Source organism: Salvelinus namaycush, chromosome 27 (assembly GCF_016432855.1).
Source record: "Salvelinus namaycush isolate Seneca chromosome 27, SaNama_1.0, whole genome shotgun sequence".
Classification (NCBI taxonomy): Eukaryota; Metazoa; Chordata; class Actinopteri; order Salmoniformes; family Salmonidae; genus Salvelinus; species Salvelinus namaycush.
In genome coordinates, this window is record NC_052333.1 from 16913842 (window position 1) to 16931204 (window position 17363).

The 17363-nt window shown below is 46.3% G+C and overlaps 1 protein-coding gene across 1 annotated transcript in view; it reads right to left on the reverse strand.

Annotated features, from left to right (window-relative positions):
* Nucleotides 1–388: 388 nt before the first annotated feature.
* LOC120022062 (triple functional domain protein-like) overlaps nucleotides 389–17363 on the reverse strand; it is a gene marked incomplete at its 5' end in the record, with an annotated part of 67500 nt that continues 50525 nt past the window's right edge. The window contains 20 exons of the mRNA XM_038965855.1: nucleotides 389–3696; nucleotides 3956–4094; nucleotides 5804–6004; nucleotides 6652–6730; nucleotides 6942–7063; nucleotides 9661–9823; nucleotides 10095–10122; nucleotides 10379–10514; nucleotides 10662–10909; nucleotides 11915–12495; nucleotides 12601–12927; nucleotides 13077–13257; nucleotides 13463–13651; nucleotides 13882–13959; nucleotides 14173–14223; nucleotides 14516–14698; nucleotides 14798–14867; nucleotides 14952–15055; nucleotides 15145–15211; nucleotides 15518–15666. Of these exons, the coding sequence (XP_038821783.1) occupies nucleotides 3124–3696; nucleotides 3956–4094; nucleotides 5804–6004; nucleotides 6652–6730; nucleotides 6942–7063; nucleotides 9661–9823; nucleotides 10095–10122; nucleotides 10379–10514; nucleotides 10662–10909; nucleotides 11915–12495; nucleotides 12601–12927; nucleotides 13077–13257; nucleotides 13463–13651; nucleotides 13882–13959; nucleotides 14173–14223; nucleotides 14516–14698; nucleotides 14798–14867; nucleotides 14952–15055; nucleotides 15145–15211; nucleotides 15518–15666 (3669 nt within the window). The remainder of the gene's footprint in view (nucleotides 3697–3955; nucleotides 4095–5803; nucleotides 6005–6651; nucleotides 6731–6941; nucleotides 7064–9660; nucleotides 9824–10094; nucleotides 10123–10378; nucleotides 10515–10661; nucleotides 10910–11914; nucleotides 12496–12600; nucleotides 12928–13076; nucleotides 13258–13462; nucleotides 13652–13881; nucleotides 13960–14172; nucleotides 14224–14515; nucleotides 14699–14797; nucleotides 14868–14951; nucleotides 15056–15144; nucleotides 15212–15517; nucleotides 15667–17363) is intronic.

Consider the following 17363-nt stretch of genomic DNA (forward strand, 5'->3'; position numbering starts at 1 on the left):
ACTACCTTTCACCCCAAACTATGGCATCAACTCAAATCTGGTAACAGGACATTTGATTCAGAGATGATGCAGGGTCAGATTTTCCCAAAACCTAATGGTTAATGTCCAGATTGGGGCTAGAGTTAAACCACTAAATTACCCCCCATTCAACCCAAAGAAACAATGTCTGTAGACATCTATCATATACACCAGAATCATTCATCAGTGTTGTGTTGTGTTTGTAAGCATGTTGTAGAGCAAGGCTCTCCAACCCTTTTCCCAGAGAGCTACCGTCCTGTATATTTTCGCTCCAACCCTGTTCCCAGAGAGCTACCGTCCTGTAGGTTTTCGCTCCAACCCGGTTCCCAGAGAGCTACCGTCCTGTAGGTTTTCACTCCAACCCTGTTCCCAGAGAGCTACCGTCCTGTGGGTTTTCACTCCAACCCTGTTCTCAGAGAGCTACCGTCCTGTAGGTTTTATCTAGCGCACCGGATTCTAATAATTAGCTGGTTATTAAGCTGGATCAGGTTAGTTGCAACTGGGGTTGGAGCGAAAACCTACAGGATGATAGCTCTCTGGGAACAGGGTTGGAGAGCCCTGTAGTAGGTTTAGTATGAGGTTAGACAGCAAGCTAGAGGCACCTATAGGTCAAATCATACATAGTTCCAACATAGGGCCCTGGTCTAAAGTGGTGCACAGGATGGGGAATAAGGTACTATTTGAGACGCAGCCCTGGTGTTTGACACAACACACTTAAACATCTCAATCATGAGAAACAGCTGTAATAGGATCTCTTTTTACATAAATAACTTCATATAAAATAGGTTTGAAATTCAGCTCATTAACACTATGGCATCCTATTCCCTTTGTAATGCACAAGTTTTGACCTGGGCCCTGGTAGGGCTCTATAAAGGGAATAGGGTGCCATTTGGGATGCACCCGAGAACTCCCAATAAGACAAGCCCTCGGGAAGAGAGTGCCAGCTGAATGAGAGAAGTTTTAACACTTGACACAGGTCACTTGTATAAGCAGTAATCAGTGAGTGGACATTACCTATTTTTCAACAGTAGTCTACAATGGTCTAGATGAAACAGGTAGGTGAAGTTCAGAAACCCCCTGCATTTCCAGAGATCCAAGCCAAAAGTGGAGATCGTTATTGCCTTATAGACTGGCTAAAGTTATCGTAACACCAGAATCAAACCAGACCATAACTTCCAGTCAAAAAAAGTGTAAACAACCCTTTTTAGGGTTCCATAGCGTAAAACATGAGAAATAAAGTGAAATGTCATTAATTCATAAAAATATAATTAAAATAATAGCGCAGGACAGGGAAGGTAATGATGGGACAACTTTGGTATATCAGTAAACTTCTACAGAAAAAGAAAAAGTGAGAGGAAGAAAAGTGACAAATAAAAAATTATTCATTGATCTAGCCATAAGTGCCATGTAGAGGGCAACCCCAGAATGTTAGGTTACCTAGGAAGAGATAACCATAGGATTCGAATGTCCTATGGGGACACTCAGTGGCATCACTGACCTGAATGGGGATGTCCGTTCTACTCATTCTAATTCTATGGTGATAAGTTAACACCCCAACAGGGTCATAGGTCAAATAATGAGGACTACTACCAGCGGAGCTTGCAGTACCAAGTACATGCTTTTATCTCTATTTATTACATGTACAACAGATGTCTTCATAAATAGTTGCATAAAATGTTAAAGCCGCAACATTGCACATGATAAGAATGGGGGAAACATAACATACATTGAGTGCATTTACAGTATTCTGTCTTCCTGCTCCTTTTCCTCATTCACTCTCCATCCGATTGACCATCTCTGCTGCCACTCAGGCTCAGTCGCCCAATTGGTGATCTACTACATTTCATTTGCAGGATTCTTTAGTCCCAAGAATGTTCTCAAGAGCAGACGGCCATTTTGAAACGGGAGGGACAGAAGGCAGTTAAGAGTCTATATACAAAGTAAGGCTTAATCATCTTAAATCTGCGCAATACCATTTTTGTTTTCTAGTAAAAGCAAAAACAAAACAAATCATTATTTTCTGTTGTTGAGACTTTGCAGCAGTCAGCAGAATCTCTATCTTTACTTAGATTAAGGTTTCTTAGATTAAGTACATAAGCGCAGCAATTGGAAAACTCTGATTAGACATAAAACTATCTCAATAAAGTGGAGGAGCTCAGTCAATGGATGAGTCCTCTCCGGGCTGTAAAGTAGCGTAGTGACTTTCTACTGCTGAGCGTTTTTCTTCAATCTTCTTTTGAAATGTTCATTTGAGTTTTTTGTTGTTTTTTTCAAAAACTTTTTTGAAAAGTTGTGAACAATGTTCTCTCTCTTTATACATTGGTTCTTTAAGAAAGGGGGTGTCTCAAAAGTCTTTGAGTCACATATTGTAAAAGCACAAAAACAAAACCGCTCTCTCTTTCTCTGGCAACAAGAGGGAAGGGATGGTTGCTGTGTGCTAACACTAGCTTCCTTGGCAACACTCTCTCCTCTGAAAGCTCTGTTTGTTTGACTCTCAGTAAGATAGAGGACAAATATGTTACTCCATCGATTTGTCAGTATTTTTCTTGTTTTAGATTTTTTCTTCTTTCGAAAATCAGTTTTAGTGTAAACAAGCAAGCAGCAGTAGACTGTTGAGGACATTGTCATCCTTGTTTTGATTGGCTAAGAACTCAGTGTGTGTTCTCTCAGGGAATACTCTGATTGGCTAAGGACCTCTAGGCCTACAGGCCTCATGTTTTGGTTGAAGGACCACAGGACTCTTTAAAACCACAACATATCTGAAAGAGGATGAGATCAGCGAATTTCATTTTCCCCCCACCTTTTTCTTTCTCTGAGATGCTCAGTCCCAAATCAACCCCTAGTCACTACCCCCTAGTCACCTCATATAGATCTGAAAGGATTTGGATAGGTCTAAGCAATATGGTTCTATCAATCCCGTCTCCACCTTGTCTTCTGAGAGGTTAGGTGGAAGTAATATTGCTCATACCTATTAAATCTTCTTAGATTTACACAAGCAGCTAGTGGGAATGTAGCGAGGAGTCCGTTTGGGACTGGACGCCCTGTTCTCTCCTTCCTATTAGGGTGGTGGGAGGGGGCATCTCTCTCCATCGCTCCATCCCTCACTCAGGCCAGTGGCTGTAGCCGGCTGTGTAGTAAGCTCTGTACCCCTCCGATGGGCTTTGCGTCTGTCTGGTGCTTCCTCCTGTCTATGAACAGCACTAGGCGAGACGTGTCCAGACACCCACCTTCCACCCTACCCTGTCCCTGGACGTCTGCTAACTTGGCCTGGCCCTGGACCCAGGGCTCCTGCAGACATAGCCCAGCCGGAGGCCTCCTGGACGGGTCGGCCCTCAGCAGCAGGCAGACAAACTCCCGGGCCCCCTGGGTCACGCCCTTGAAGTAGTGGTGGGGGAAGCTGAAGTCTAGCTGACAGATGTTCAGACACGTCTCCTCCACGCTCTCATCCAGGAAAGGAGAGGCCCCGCTCAGGAGGACGTAGGTCACAACCCCCAGACTCCAGAGGTCAGAGGTCAGGGCGGCCGGCTCCCCCAGGACCAGCTCGGGGGAGGAAAACTCGGGGCTTCCCAGGAGAGGGTGGATGTAGTGGGCACTGTTGAGCTGGACGGCATCCCCGAAGTCAGTCAGTTTTACCACAGGCTGGCCGGATGAGGTGTGGGACACCAACAGGTTCTCAGGCTGGGGGAGAGGAGAGAAAGAGGGAGGAGAAGGAGGGAGAGCGATATGAGGGAGGGAGATAGAGTATAAATAGAAGGTTTAGAAAAGAGAGAAGTGGAGAGAAAGTGAGAGAAAACAGGGGAGATATGGGATAGTATAAATAGAAGTGAGAATGGAGAAATTAAAAGGATAGAGATAGGAAGAATGGAGATATGAAGGAGAGAAATGGAAAGGAGAGACAGAATTGAAAAGAAAGATGATGAATACCAAAGTACAGTACCTTTAAGTCCAGATGGGCTATCCTACAGTTGTGTAGGTAATGTAAAGCTTCTAGGATGTTCCGTAGGTAGCTGGCCACTTTCTCCTCAGTCAGATTCCCCCAGCTCACTATGTAGTCCAGGAGACGACCCTGGTCAACCCTGTAGAGAGAAACACACACGCACACGGGTCAAGCAGATCTGTGAGAATGTTGAATGCTACTGTGTGTGTGTATTCACATCTCCAGGACCAATCTGTAGCTGAAGAGGTCTAGGAGTGCTACCAGGTGTGTGTTCATGTTGAGCGATTAACCAAAATGAAAATGGAGAAGAGACAGAAGAATGTACGATTGAGAGGGATATAGAGCAGTTGCTTCGTGAGGTACAGTGGGGCAAAAAAGTATTTAGTCAGCCACCAATTGTGCAAGTTCTCCCACTTAAAAAGATGAGAGAGGCCTGTAATTTTCATCATAGGTACACTTCAACTATGACAGACAAAATGAGAAAAAAAATCTTTTTTTGAATTTTTATGAATTTATTTGCAAATTATGGTGGAAAATAAGTATTTGGTCAATAACAAAAGTTTCTCAATACTTTGTTATATACCCTTTGTTGGCAATGACAGAGGTCAAACGTTTTCTGTAAGTCTTCTCAAGGTTTTCACACACTGTTGCGGGTATTTTGGCCCATTCCTCCATGCAGATCTCCTCTAGAGCAGTGATGTTTTGGGGCTGTTGCTGGGCAACACAGACTTTCAACTCCCTCCAAAGATTTTCTATGGGGTTGAGATCTGGAGACTGGCTAGGCCACTCCAGGACCTTGAAATGCTTCTTACGAAGCCACTCCTTCGTTGCCCGGGCGGTGTGTTTGGGATCATTGTCATGCTGAAAGACCCAGCCACGTTTCATCTTCAATGCCCTTGCTGATGGAAGGAGGTTTTCACTCAAAATCTCACGATACATGGCCCCATTCATTCTTTCCTTTACACGAATCAGTCGTCCTGGTCCCGTTGCAGAAAAACAGCCCCAAAGCATGATGTTTCCACCCCCATGCTTCACAGTAGGTATGGTGTTCTTTGGATGCAACTCAGCATTCTTTGTCCTCCAAACACGACGAGTTGAGTTTTTACCAAAAGGTTCTATTTTGGTTTCATCTGACCATATGACATTCTCCCAATCTTCTTCTGGATCATCCAAATGCTCTCTAGCAAACTTCAGACGGGCCTGGACATGTACTGGCTTAAGCAGGGGGACACTTAAGCAGGGGGACACTGATTTGAGTCCCTGGCGGCGTAGTGTGTTACTGATGGTAGGCTTTGTTACTTTGGTCCCAGCTCTCTGCAGGTCATTCACTAGGTCCCCCCGTGTGGTTCTGGGATTTTTGCTCATCGTTCTTGTGATCATTTTGACCCCACGGGGTGTCAACATGCGCCAGCATTCCTGTGGAATGCTTTCGACACCTTGTAGAGTCCATACCTCGACGAATTGAGGCTGTTCTGAGGGCAACATGGGGTGCAACTCAATATTAGGAAGGTGTTCCTAATGTGTTGTACACTCAGTGTACACAACAGCTGAAATATTTAATTAAATTACAGTAATGTGAATAAATGATGGTTAATAAGTGATAAGCAGTAATGGGCAGTCCCTACCATCATGGGCCTAATTGTTTATTCTGTGTTGTTACAGCATTCAGTCCACAAAATGCATTGTGCATTTCATGTAAAAAAAAAAATATATATATATTGAAATCGAAAAAACTTGAAACTTTTTTCTAATCGAACTGACCTCAGAAAGCACTAATCACTCAGCACTAGTGTGTGTGTGTGTGTGTGTGTGTGTGTGTGTGTGTGTGTGTGTGTGTGTGTAACTCACATCTCCAGGACCAGTGCGTAGCTGCTGGGGGTCTCATACGTGTCCAGCAGTCTGACAAGGTATGTGTGTTGCAGTCTCTGTAGCAGGCTGAGCTCCTGGGTCACCTGGTCTCTCTTCATCAGCTTCTTATTGACCAGCTTGACCGCCACCGTGCGTTTGCTCGACTTGTGGTCACAACGCTTGACCACAGAGAACCGGCCCCTGGGGCAAGGAGAAGAGGTTACGGTGGTCATCTTCAGAGGCTGACTCTTCATCATTATCATTGGAAACGTCATTAACCCCTTAATCGATGTACCGCCCCGTGAAAATAAAATTTGCATAATATAACAATGTGTCAGTTTAAGCTATAGATATGGTTTTGTTTTTTTGCATTGGATGTGTCTCAATCCACCGCATCCATCTATGTAACACTTCCGCATTTGAGGTGAAAGATGACAGAGCTAGAGCGGTTTTTGTCACACCATGAGACATACCGAAAATTGGTCTTCTCACAAAATATATAACACTTTTTTGGTTACTACATGATTCCATATGTGTTATTTCATAGTTTTGATGTCTTCACTATTATTTTACAATGTAGAAAATAATTTTAAATAACTGAAAAAAATGAGTAATGAATGTAATGAGTAAGTGTCCGAACTTTTGACTGTAGATTTTTTTATACTTCAAGGGGTCTTAAAATTCTAAATCAAATACCAACATTATCCTTGCTATGACACCTTCTTAAAATGTTATATATAGCTTAGCAGTACCCCTCCCCCAGCTTAGACAGGGCTTAGACTCTTAAGTTATGTACAAGAGTACACACACACCTAGGGGTGATAAGAACAGAGGTGTGTGTACTGTACCTGCCCAGCTCTGCCACCTCAGTGTAATGGGACTCAAAGTTGTCCTTCCAGCTCACCCTGACCCCATCACTGGACACAGCTACACACAAAAGGGGAATAGTACAGTTAGAAGAGCCGAGTCATTTTGACTCAATATGAATTAAAAATTCTAATATCTCTGCCATTTTTAAAGCCATGCCCCCCTCCGTACTTGACTTTTCATATGCAAGTCATTTATCGTTACATTACATTTATTACTGCTTAATTACTGGCCTGTGCCAGTATGTATGTACGTGTGTGTGTGGTCTTACCTAGCACTCTGAGGATGGCTGATGATGTCACTGAGCCCAGGTCGTTAGCGGCGACGCAGGTGTAAACACCGTCGTCCACCGAAGACACACCTACTATCCTCAGTGTCGCCTCCCCCGTCTCACTGTCACACACACACACACACACACACACACACACACACACACACACACACACACACACACACACACACACACACACACACACACACACACACACACACACACACACACACACACACACAACTTTAACAGCCAATAACCTTATTGTTTCACTGTCTCATAAACAAGTGATACCTTTGTGTAGTGTGTGTGTGTGCCTGCCTCCGTGTGTGTGTGTTCCTCTATGTGTGTGTGTGGCTACCAAGAGAATTCTCTTCGATTATAATCACAGCCGCATATATTCCCCCCCAAGCAGACACATCGACGGCCCTGAACGAACTATATTTGACTCTATGTAAACTGGAAACCACATATCCTGAGGCTGCATTCATTGTAGCTGGGGATTTTAACAAGGCTAATCTAATCTGACTCCTTAAATTCTATCAGCATATCGATTGTGCTACCAGGGCTGGTAAAACCCTAGATCATTGTTATTCTAACTTCCGCGATGCATATAAGGCCCTCCCCCGCCCTCCTTTTGGAAAAGCTGACCACGACTCCATTTTGTTGCTCCCAGCCTATAGAGAGAGACTAAAACAGGAAGCTCCCACGCTCAGGTCTGTTCAACGCTGGTCTGACCAATCTGATTCCACGCTTCAAGATTGCTTCGATCACGTGGACTGGGATATGTTCCGCACTGCGTCAAACAACAACATTGACGAATACGCTGATTCGGTGAGCGAGTTTATTAGCAAGTGCATCGGCGATGTCGTACCCACAGCAACTATTGAAACATTCCCAAACCAGAAACCGTGGATTGATGGCAGCATTCGCGCGAAACTGAAAGCGCGAACCACTGCTTTTAACCAGGGCAAGGTGGCCGGAAACATGACCGAATACAAACAGTGTAGCTATTCCCTCCGCAAGGCAATCAAACAAGCTAAGCATCAGTATAGAGACAAAGTAGAGTCGCAATTGAACGGCTCAGACACAAGAGGTATGTGGCAGGGTCTCCAGTCAATCACGGATTACAAAAAGAAAACCAGCCCCGTTGCGGACCAGGATGTCTTGCTCCCAGACAGACTAAATAACTTCTTTGCTCGCTTTGAGAACAATACAGTGCCACTGACACGGCCCGCTACCAAAACTTGTGGACTCTCATTCACTGCTGCCGACGTGAGTAAAACATTTAAACGTGTTAACCCTCGCAAGGCTGCAGGCCCAGACGGCATCCCCAGCCGCGTCCTCAGAGCATGCGCAGACCAGCTGGCTGGTGTGTTTACGGACATATTCAATCAATCCTTATCCCAGTCTGCTGTTCCCACATGCTTCAAGAGGGCCACCATTGTTCCTGTTCCCAAGAAAGCTAAGGTAACTGAGCTAAACGACTATCGCCCCGTAGCACTCACTTCTGTCATCATGAAGTGCTTTAAAGGACTAGTCAAGGACCATATCACCTCCACCCTACCTGACACCCTAGACCCACTCCAATTTGCTTACCGCCCCAATAGGTCCACAGATGACGCAATCGCAACCACACTGCACACTGCCCTAACCCATCTGGACAAGAGGAATACCTATGTGAGAATGCTGTTCATCGACTACAGCTCAGCATTTAACACCATAGTACCCTCCAAACTCGTCATCAAGCTCGAGACCCTGGGTCTCGACCCCGCCCTGTGCAACTGGGTACTGGACTTCCTGACGGGCCGCCCCCAGGTGGTGAGGGTAAGAAACAACACCTCCACCCCGCTGATCCTCAACACTGGGGCCCCACAAGGGTGCGTTCAGAGCCCTCTCCTGTACTCCCTGTTCACCCACGACTGAGTGGCCATGCACGCCTCCAACTCAATCATCAAGTTTGCAGACGACACTACAGTGGTAGACTTGATTACTAACAACTACGAGACGGCCTACAGGGAGGAGGTGAGGGCCCTCGGAGTGTGGTGTCAGGAAAATAACCTCACACTCATCATCAACAAAACAAAGGAGATGATCGTGGACGTCAGGAAACAGCAGAGGGAGCACCCCCCTATCCACATCGACGGGACAGTAGTGGAGAGGGTAGTAAGTTTTAAGTTCCTCGGCGTACACATCACGGACAAACTGAATTGGTCCACCCACTCAGACAGCGTGGTGAAGAAGGTGCAGCAGCGCCTCTTAAGAAATGTATCACTAGCCACTTTAAACAATGCCACTTAATATAATATTTACATACCCTACATTACTCATCTCATATGTATATGTATATACTGTACTCTATATCATCTACTGCATCTTGCCATCTTTATGTAAGACATGTATCACTAGCCACTTTAAACTATACCACTTTATGTTTACATACCCTACATTACTCATCTCATATGTATATACTGTACTCTATACCATCTACTGCATCTTGCCTATGCCGTTCTGTACCATCACTCATTCATATATCCCTTTACACTTGTGTGTATAAGGTAGTTGTTGTGAAATTGTTAGGTTAGATTACTCGTTGGTTATTACTGCATTGTCGGAACTAGAAGCACAAGCATTTTGCTACACTCGCATTAACATCTGCTAACCATGTGTATGTGACAAATTTGATTTGATTTTGATTTGCCACTCTCTCTGTGTGTACCTGTAAGCGATGCTGTGGTGTCCATTGTTGTTCAGGGTGTTCTGGTCAGGTCCCCTCCAAGTGACAGTAGCTTTGGGTCGGCCACACACCTTACACCTCAGAGTCACACTCTCCCCGTTGTCACACGTCACCTCACTCAGGGGGACCAGGAACTCTGGTTGAACTAAGGGTCAAAGGTAAAATGACATCATCACTGAGCAGCTGGGAGTGCCAGGGGTTGTGTCAAAGTGAGAGCATATCATTTATTTACATGAATTTGTTTGTTTTTAAATGTGCTTTTCTGTTCATTCTTTGGTTATTATTTAATATTGTACAATTAACTTCATTGTTCCTACGTGGAAAATGGTCATGTATGCAAACAATATATGTAGATCTGTATATCAATTCTGTTATATTGAGGGATCTTTATTGAGACTACACAATGGGAGACTTACCATCATAGATATAGTTGGGATTTAGAAGCTGAAAAAAACAGACAGCAAGCCAAACATCAGACATCATAGAAGTATGTTTTGTGTAGTTTTGATATTCTTAGTTGGTTACTAGTAGCACATCAACAATAGCACAGCCTAGCTCTCTGATGTGGAGAAAATTCATTCTAGCCTATTGCTTATACCAATCCAAGCCTCTCCGACCTACATAAGTATGCCTGCCTAGGCATCATGGGTAGGGCTAGTGGTCGTTAAGGACTGGACAAAAATGATTGATGATGATTTACCTTTACAGAAACCTTATTGGTTAGCCCATCTCTGGACTTCCTGTAACCGTTTTCCAGCTTGCTCTCTTTCTTTCCCTCCTCTTTCTTCTCAGACTTCTTGCGGATGCGCAGGGTGGTGTGCCAGGATGAGGACTTCCTGTTTACCCAAATAAGTACAAAGTTAAAAGGTATATGATATACTACTAATCAATAACATATATCTCATTATACCACACAATTCCTAGTTTTAGGCTAACAATATTTTGTGTGGTGTCACACTAAAATCCTTCCCACAGTCTCTTACTTGATGGTTCCGTCTGGGCAGTCGGGGATGATGGTGGAGGTGTGTCCCAGAACGTAGCCGGGGATCCAGCCCTCGGCGGCGGGGCCCTGTTCTGTAGCGGCCCGGAACACTAGGAACATGTTCTGTTGGTTAGAGGCCAGGATCTGAACCACCTCTCCCTGGGACACACTGATCTCATCCTCCTTCAGGGCCACGTAGTCCTGGGTCACCAACATGGTCGACATACTACTGCTGCTGCTGCTTTCACTCTGTGGAGATGGGGGGAGGGAGAGAGGGGGGAGTGGTGTAAGCATGTTGAATAACTTGCAAGAAACTCACTCCCTTACACACACTCACATCCCCCCCCCCCCCCACACACGTAGATCAATCCCCTAAGATGCCATGCATCTCATCAGTAACAGGCCAAACACACTGATTCTTTCATGGCGCACCAACCTACACACACGCACACACCTCACACTCACAACGCTGTTTAGGTAGAGAGGGAGAGGACGGACAAAAAGCAGCATAGAGAAGAGGAAAGAGATACTATTTGAGTAGAGCTTTAGATACACCTCCATGTGAGTGCTGTGGTTAGCCATCCATTCACCAGTTTAACACACTGTTTCCAGTTAACAAAATAACTTATAAACCTCCGTGAGAGAGAAAGAAAGAAGAAAAAGAGATTTGCACCACTCCTCCTTCGGAGAACGAGTGAATGCGATGGAGTGAAGAAGTACACACTCAGGTGGAGGTGTTAAAAAGGAGGGATGAGTTTCAGTTTCAGTCACCTCGTCAGAAGCGTTGTTAGAGTTAAATAGAAATGCGAGTCGTTGTTAAAGACTGAAGTGTTATAAAAGCCTTGTTAAAAAAAGAGGAGAAAAAGTCTTCAGTAGAGTTTAGTAGAGTTGTATTAGAGCTTACAAAGCGGTGAAGCGTTGTTAGAGACATAGTGACAAGAGACACGTAGTAGTAACAGTAGAGGACTACTAAGTAGTACAGCAGTAGTGGATTACTACTTGGAGTGCAGGTTAGAGAGGTGCGTTGTAGAGTAGTTTAGTACAGTTGTCAATTCGTTAGATGCGCAGTAGTAGTAGAAGAGTACTACTAGTAGTAGTAGAACATGTAGTAGCAGTTTAGTAGAGCCATCTCCAGTGGGATGCAGCAGGACACAGGCAGACAGGACAGGTCTCCCGTAGGTGCTGGATTAGTCAACCAGGAGCAGGAGTAGCACTAGGCCGCACTGAAGCCTGGGCAGCGGGTACATCTCTTACCCCGTTGCTCTGGGTGGACTGCTCGCTGGTGGATGAGCACGTACTCATGCGGTCCGCCTCCTTGCTGTGGGTGGAGTGTATGTGGGAGCCTGTCGCGGACTGAGAGGAGGTCTGGGACGTGTTTTGGTTCTGCCTCCCCATGGTCTCTCCTGTCTCCCCTGGGAAGGTGAAGGAGCCGGGCCGACTGGCTGGAGAACCAGGCATGGAGCTCCAGAAGGAGCCAGAGCCAGACTTCAGGCCAGGGCTGGGAGGGGGAGGCGGGAGGGCGTCTTTCCCAAAGGCGGGAGTTGCCAGGGGGGAGGCCATGGGGGAAACGGTGCCCGGGCGAGGCTTGGTGGGGGTGGAAAGAAGCACGGGCCCAGAGAGGGGGGCCACACTGGCCCGGGGAATAGGGGGGGTGGGAGGGGGCTGGTCGGTTGAGGCCGAGAACGTGCGCTTGCCCTGGGGACTGCCCCCCTGGACCCTCACCCCACGCTGGGCCTCCCTGGTGTCCCTCACCCCCCCCGCTGGAGCCTGCGACCCCGGGTTCGCTGAGACGGAGTGAGGGAGCGAGGAATGAGGGGGGAGACGAGGGGAGGAACCTGAATTACAAGTGAGCAAAACTGAGTGAAGGGAGGGAAACATCTTAACCAGGGAAATTTCAACACAAACACACCCTCTGTAATACTAGGAAAGGCTATGCCTACCTGACATCTTGTTGGGGCTGTCTGTGTCTGCGGCCCCAGGGTGGTGTGGGTGTCGTAGGGGCTGGGGCAGGCGGGAGGGCTGAGGGATCCTGGAGGGCCTCCTGGAGGAGCCAGCTCCGCCCTGGGGACCACCTCCAACGAGGGGACTACCTACACATAGGGGCCCACCTACACCGAGGGGACCAGTGAGAGGCACACCCTGTAGACCTCCAACAGGGGCCACACTGGGCATGACGCTCCCCACTGACGGAGCACCGCTGCTGGGTAGACATGGTCCGTCGCTAGCCCCTACATGGATCCTCTGGTACTCTATAGGGGAGGTCAGAGCTGGAGAGAGAGAGTGAGAAAGAGAGGGACAGAGATTGAACAAAATATTAACCTTGCAGTATTTATTTTGGTTACATCACAAACCACAACATTCCAAAATTGACTATTTTGGAATGAGTTACGCAAAGGGTTTATGTGCGTGCGTGTACCGTTGAGGACGTTGCGTTGGCTCTCCAGTATCTGGCTGATCTGAAGGGTCCAGACCTGACGCACTCCCAGGTGGGAGGAGTGGAGGACGAAGGATTCTACGCTGCTATTGGTCACCCGAGAGGTCAACACAAACTTACAGGGGTCACCGTCCACACTGTCCTCCAATCCCAGACAACCGATCTGGAGAGAGAGAGGAATGGAGACAGAAAGAAAGAGTTTCAACACACCTTCATCAAGACATTGAGGGATGGATACAGCACTCAAGGCTTACATTGTCTTTCGATGCAGAAAAACACAGAAAAAAATATGAAGGGAAAGAAAAGGAGAGAAACTGTGTTGCTCCTTGGAATTAAATACACATTTCCATAGGATCTATCGATGATACCTTGATGCTGTTCTTGTATAGGAAGCCAGGCATGGAGAAGCCTCTCTTCTTGTCCAGTGGCTCGCTGAAGATGACAATCTGTTCAAAGAGGAAGACCCTTCTCTCCCTCATCCTCCCTCCTCCTCCCTCGGGGTCTGATACCATGAAGGTGTCCTGGAGCAGCAGACGACCCTGGGCCACAATCTTACCCTGGAGGGCAGAGGAAGGCGAAAAAAGAAAGAAAGAAGGAAACAAAAGTGAGTAGCAAAATGTAGAAAGAGGTGAAGAACGAAAACGATAAGGGAGACAGAGGAGAGCAGGGAGGAAGGAGAGAAAATAAGACCATGTGAAATTGGTGGGTTGATTGATCTATTCTTAAGTCTTTAAATGTTTGATATCCTGTTTTGTTGGGTAACTATTTAATGTCAGGGTTATCTTACGTCAAATCCTTGGAGTCGCCCCACGTTCATCATATCGTTGCATCTCTTTGGTACGATGCACATGATCTCAACTCCTTTCTGTAGGCCACACACACACACACACACACACACACACACACACACACACACACACACACACACACACACACACACACACACACACACACACACACACACACACACACACACAATGGGTTAAAAAACACATTGTTAAGGAAATAAAATATAGTATAAAAATGTATAAAACAAAATGAAAAGACTACAGGAAAGACAGTGTCCTCTCTTCCTCACCTCCAACTCTACTGAATCCAACCCTGCCTTTTTAGAAAATTTGAGGAAGTCCTACGAACAAAACGAGACAAAATGTATTTGATATTACAAAAAGGTGAAAGATAATGATTACCCAATGATAAGATAACATGTTAGAGTAAGGTAACAAACTGATTCGATACTGGGCCCCCTGGTACGGCTAAGAAATGGGTGTGATTTTGCATCCCCTGCTGGACAACTAAGAACATGATAATATACAGCACTTAGTTCCCTAACATTTACATGACATTATAGTCATTTAGCAGACTTACAATCATCACAAGACGATGATGAAAACACACACAGACCCACCCACTCTACCTACCTTGAGCAGTAGTTGGTACTTCATGATTCTCTGGACGGGTTTGATGAGGAGGTCAGTGATCTGGAGACGGTGACCTAGACGTTGTTTCAGGTCCTCGAAGTAGGTGTCGATGTACTCTGACACGATGTGTTCCGACTTGGGCTTGTTCTGACAGTACACTATGTACATGTGGAGCCTCCGCTCCTGAAGACAGAACACACACACACACACACACGGTTAGGGTACTGTAGATATATACACACACTCACTCACTCACTCACACAGCTACAGTCAATCACTCACATGTTTGACGAACAGCGTTCCAAGTCGGTCAGGGTCTTCCAGACACTTCTCTAACTCTCCCATGAAGAAACTACAGAGAGAAAGAGAGAGGGTTAGCAAGGCATATCCATAATATGTTTGTGTGTGTGTGTGTGTGTGTGTGTGTGTGTCATACTCTCTGTGCCAGTCGTAGATCTGGTGGATGTTTCCAAAGACTATCTTGTCTTTTCCCTTCATATCGTCTGGTACCCCTTCCTCCTTCATCCGAGTCATATAGCTCTGAAACACACACACGTGAACATCAATTAACTCTAGAGGAAGAGGAAGTGAGGTCAGAGGGAGGGAGGAAGTAATGCGTTGGGACTCACCTCCACCACCAGGCCCAGGTCTCTGACGTAGTCCCTCTCTGTCTCCACCAGCTCCAACAACACATAACTACACACACACACACACACACACACACACACACACACAGAGACAGAGACAGAGACAGAGAGAGAGAGAGAGAGAGAGAGACTGTAACATGTCTTAAACAAGAGTGTCATAAGAATACAATGAGTTACAGTGTCCATATTAGGATAGCTTCAGTCAAATGCTGCTGAGACTAAGTTTGTCCTAATATGGACACTGTACATTGAGCGAGAGAGAGTGAGTGAGTGAAAGTGCTAGTGGTCCATGGTGGAAACAAGTGGAATCGCTTTAACACGTTATAACCAATAAATCTATCAATCCAGTACATACTGTCGTCGCTTGAGGAAGCCAGTCTTGCGCTCTTCCATCTCATCGATGGGAGAGGAGGATGAGAGGAGGGAGTTGTCAGAGGGGTTGAAGGAGGGAGAGCTGCTATCCCCCTGTTCTACTGAGAGAGAGCTGGGCCTGTCCTCTAGAGCCTGGAGAGAGATTGAGAGAAAGAGGAAGAGAGAGAAAGAAAGAGGTAGATTGTAAACCAGACAATGCCTCCCTGTATGTGTGTATATGTGTGTGTATGTATATATATATATATGTGTGTGTATATATATATGTGTGTGTGTGTGTGTGTGTGTATATATGTGTGTGTGTGTGTATATATATATATGTGTGTATATGTATGTGTGTGTGTGCGTGTATATATATATATATATATATATATATATATATACACTGCTCAAAAAAATAAAGGGAACTCCTAGATCTGAATGAATGAAACATTCTTATTAAATACTTTTTTCTTTACATAGTTGAATGTGCTGACTACAAAATCACACAAAAATTATCAATGGAAATCAAATTTATCAACCCATGGAGGTCTGGATTTGGAGTCACACTCAAAATTAAAGTGGAAAACCACACTACAGGCTGATCCAACTTTGATGTAATGTCCTTAAAACAAGTCAAAATGAGGCTCAGTAGTGTGTGTGGCCTCCACGTGCCTGTATGACCTCCCTACAACGCCTGGGCATGCTCCTGATGAGGTGGCGGATGGTCTCCTGAGGGATCTCCTCCCAGACCTGGACTAAAGCATCCGCCAACTCCTGGACAGTCTGTGGTGCAACGTGGCGTTGGTGGATGGAGCGAGACATGTTGTCCCAGATGTGCTCAATTGGATTCAGGTCTGGGGAACGGGCGGGCCAGTCCATAGCATCAATGCCTTCCTCTTGCAGGAACTGCTGACACACTCCAGCCACATGAGGTCTAGCATTGTCTTGCATTAGAAAGAACCCAGGGCCAACCGCACCAGCATATGGTCTCACAAGGGGTCTGAGGATCTCATCTCGGTACCTAATGGCAGTCAGGCTACCTCTGGCGAGCACATGGAGGGCTGTGCGGCCCCCCAAAGAAATGCCACCCCACACCATGACTGACCCACCGCCAAACCGGTCATGCTGGAGGATGTTGCAGGCAGCAGAACGTTCTCCACGGCGTCTCCAGACTCTGTCACGTCTGTCACATGTGCGTGTGAACCTGCTTTCATCTGTGAAGAGCACAGGGCGCCAGTGGCGAATTTGCCAATCTTGGTGTTCTCTGGCAAATGCCAAACGTCCTGCACGGTGTTGGGCTGTAAGCACAACCCCCACCTGTGGACGTCGGGCCCTCATACCACCCTCATGGAGTCTGTTTCTGACCGTTTGAGCAGACACATGCACATTTGTGGCCTGCTGGAGGTCATTTTGCAGGGCTCTGGCAGTGCTCCTCCTAATCCTCCTTGCACAAAGGCGGAGGTAGCGGTCTGGCTGCTGGGTTGTTGCCCTCCTACGGCCTCCTCCACGTCTCCTGATGTACTGGCCTGTCTCCTGGTAGCGCCTCCATGCTCTGGACACTACGCTGACAGACACAGCAAACCTTCTTGCCACAGCTCGCATTGATGTGCCATCCTGGATGAGCTGCACTACTTGAGCCACTTGTGTGGGTTGTAGACTCCGTCTCATGCTACCACTAGAGTGAAAGCACCGCCAGCATTCAAAAGTGACCAAAACATCAGCCAGGAAGCATAGGAACTGAGAAGTGGTCTGTGGTCACCACCTGCAGAACCACTCCTTTATTGGGGGTGTCTTGCTAATTGCCTATAATTTCCACCTTTTGTCTATTCCATTTGCACAACAGCATGTGA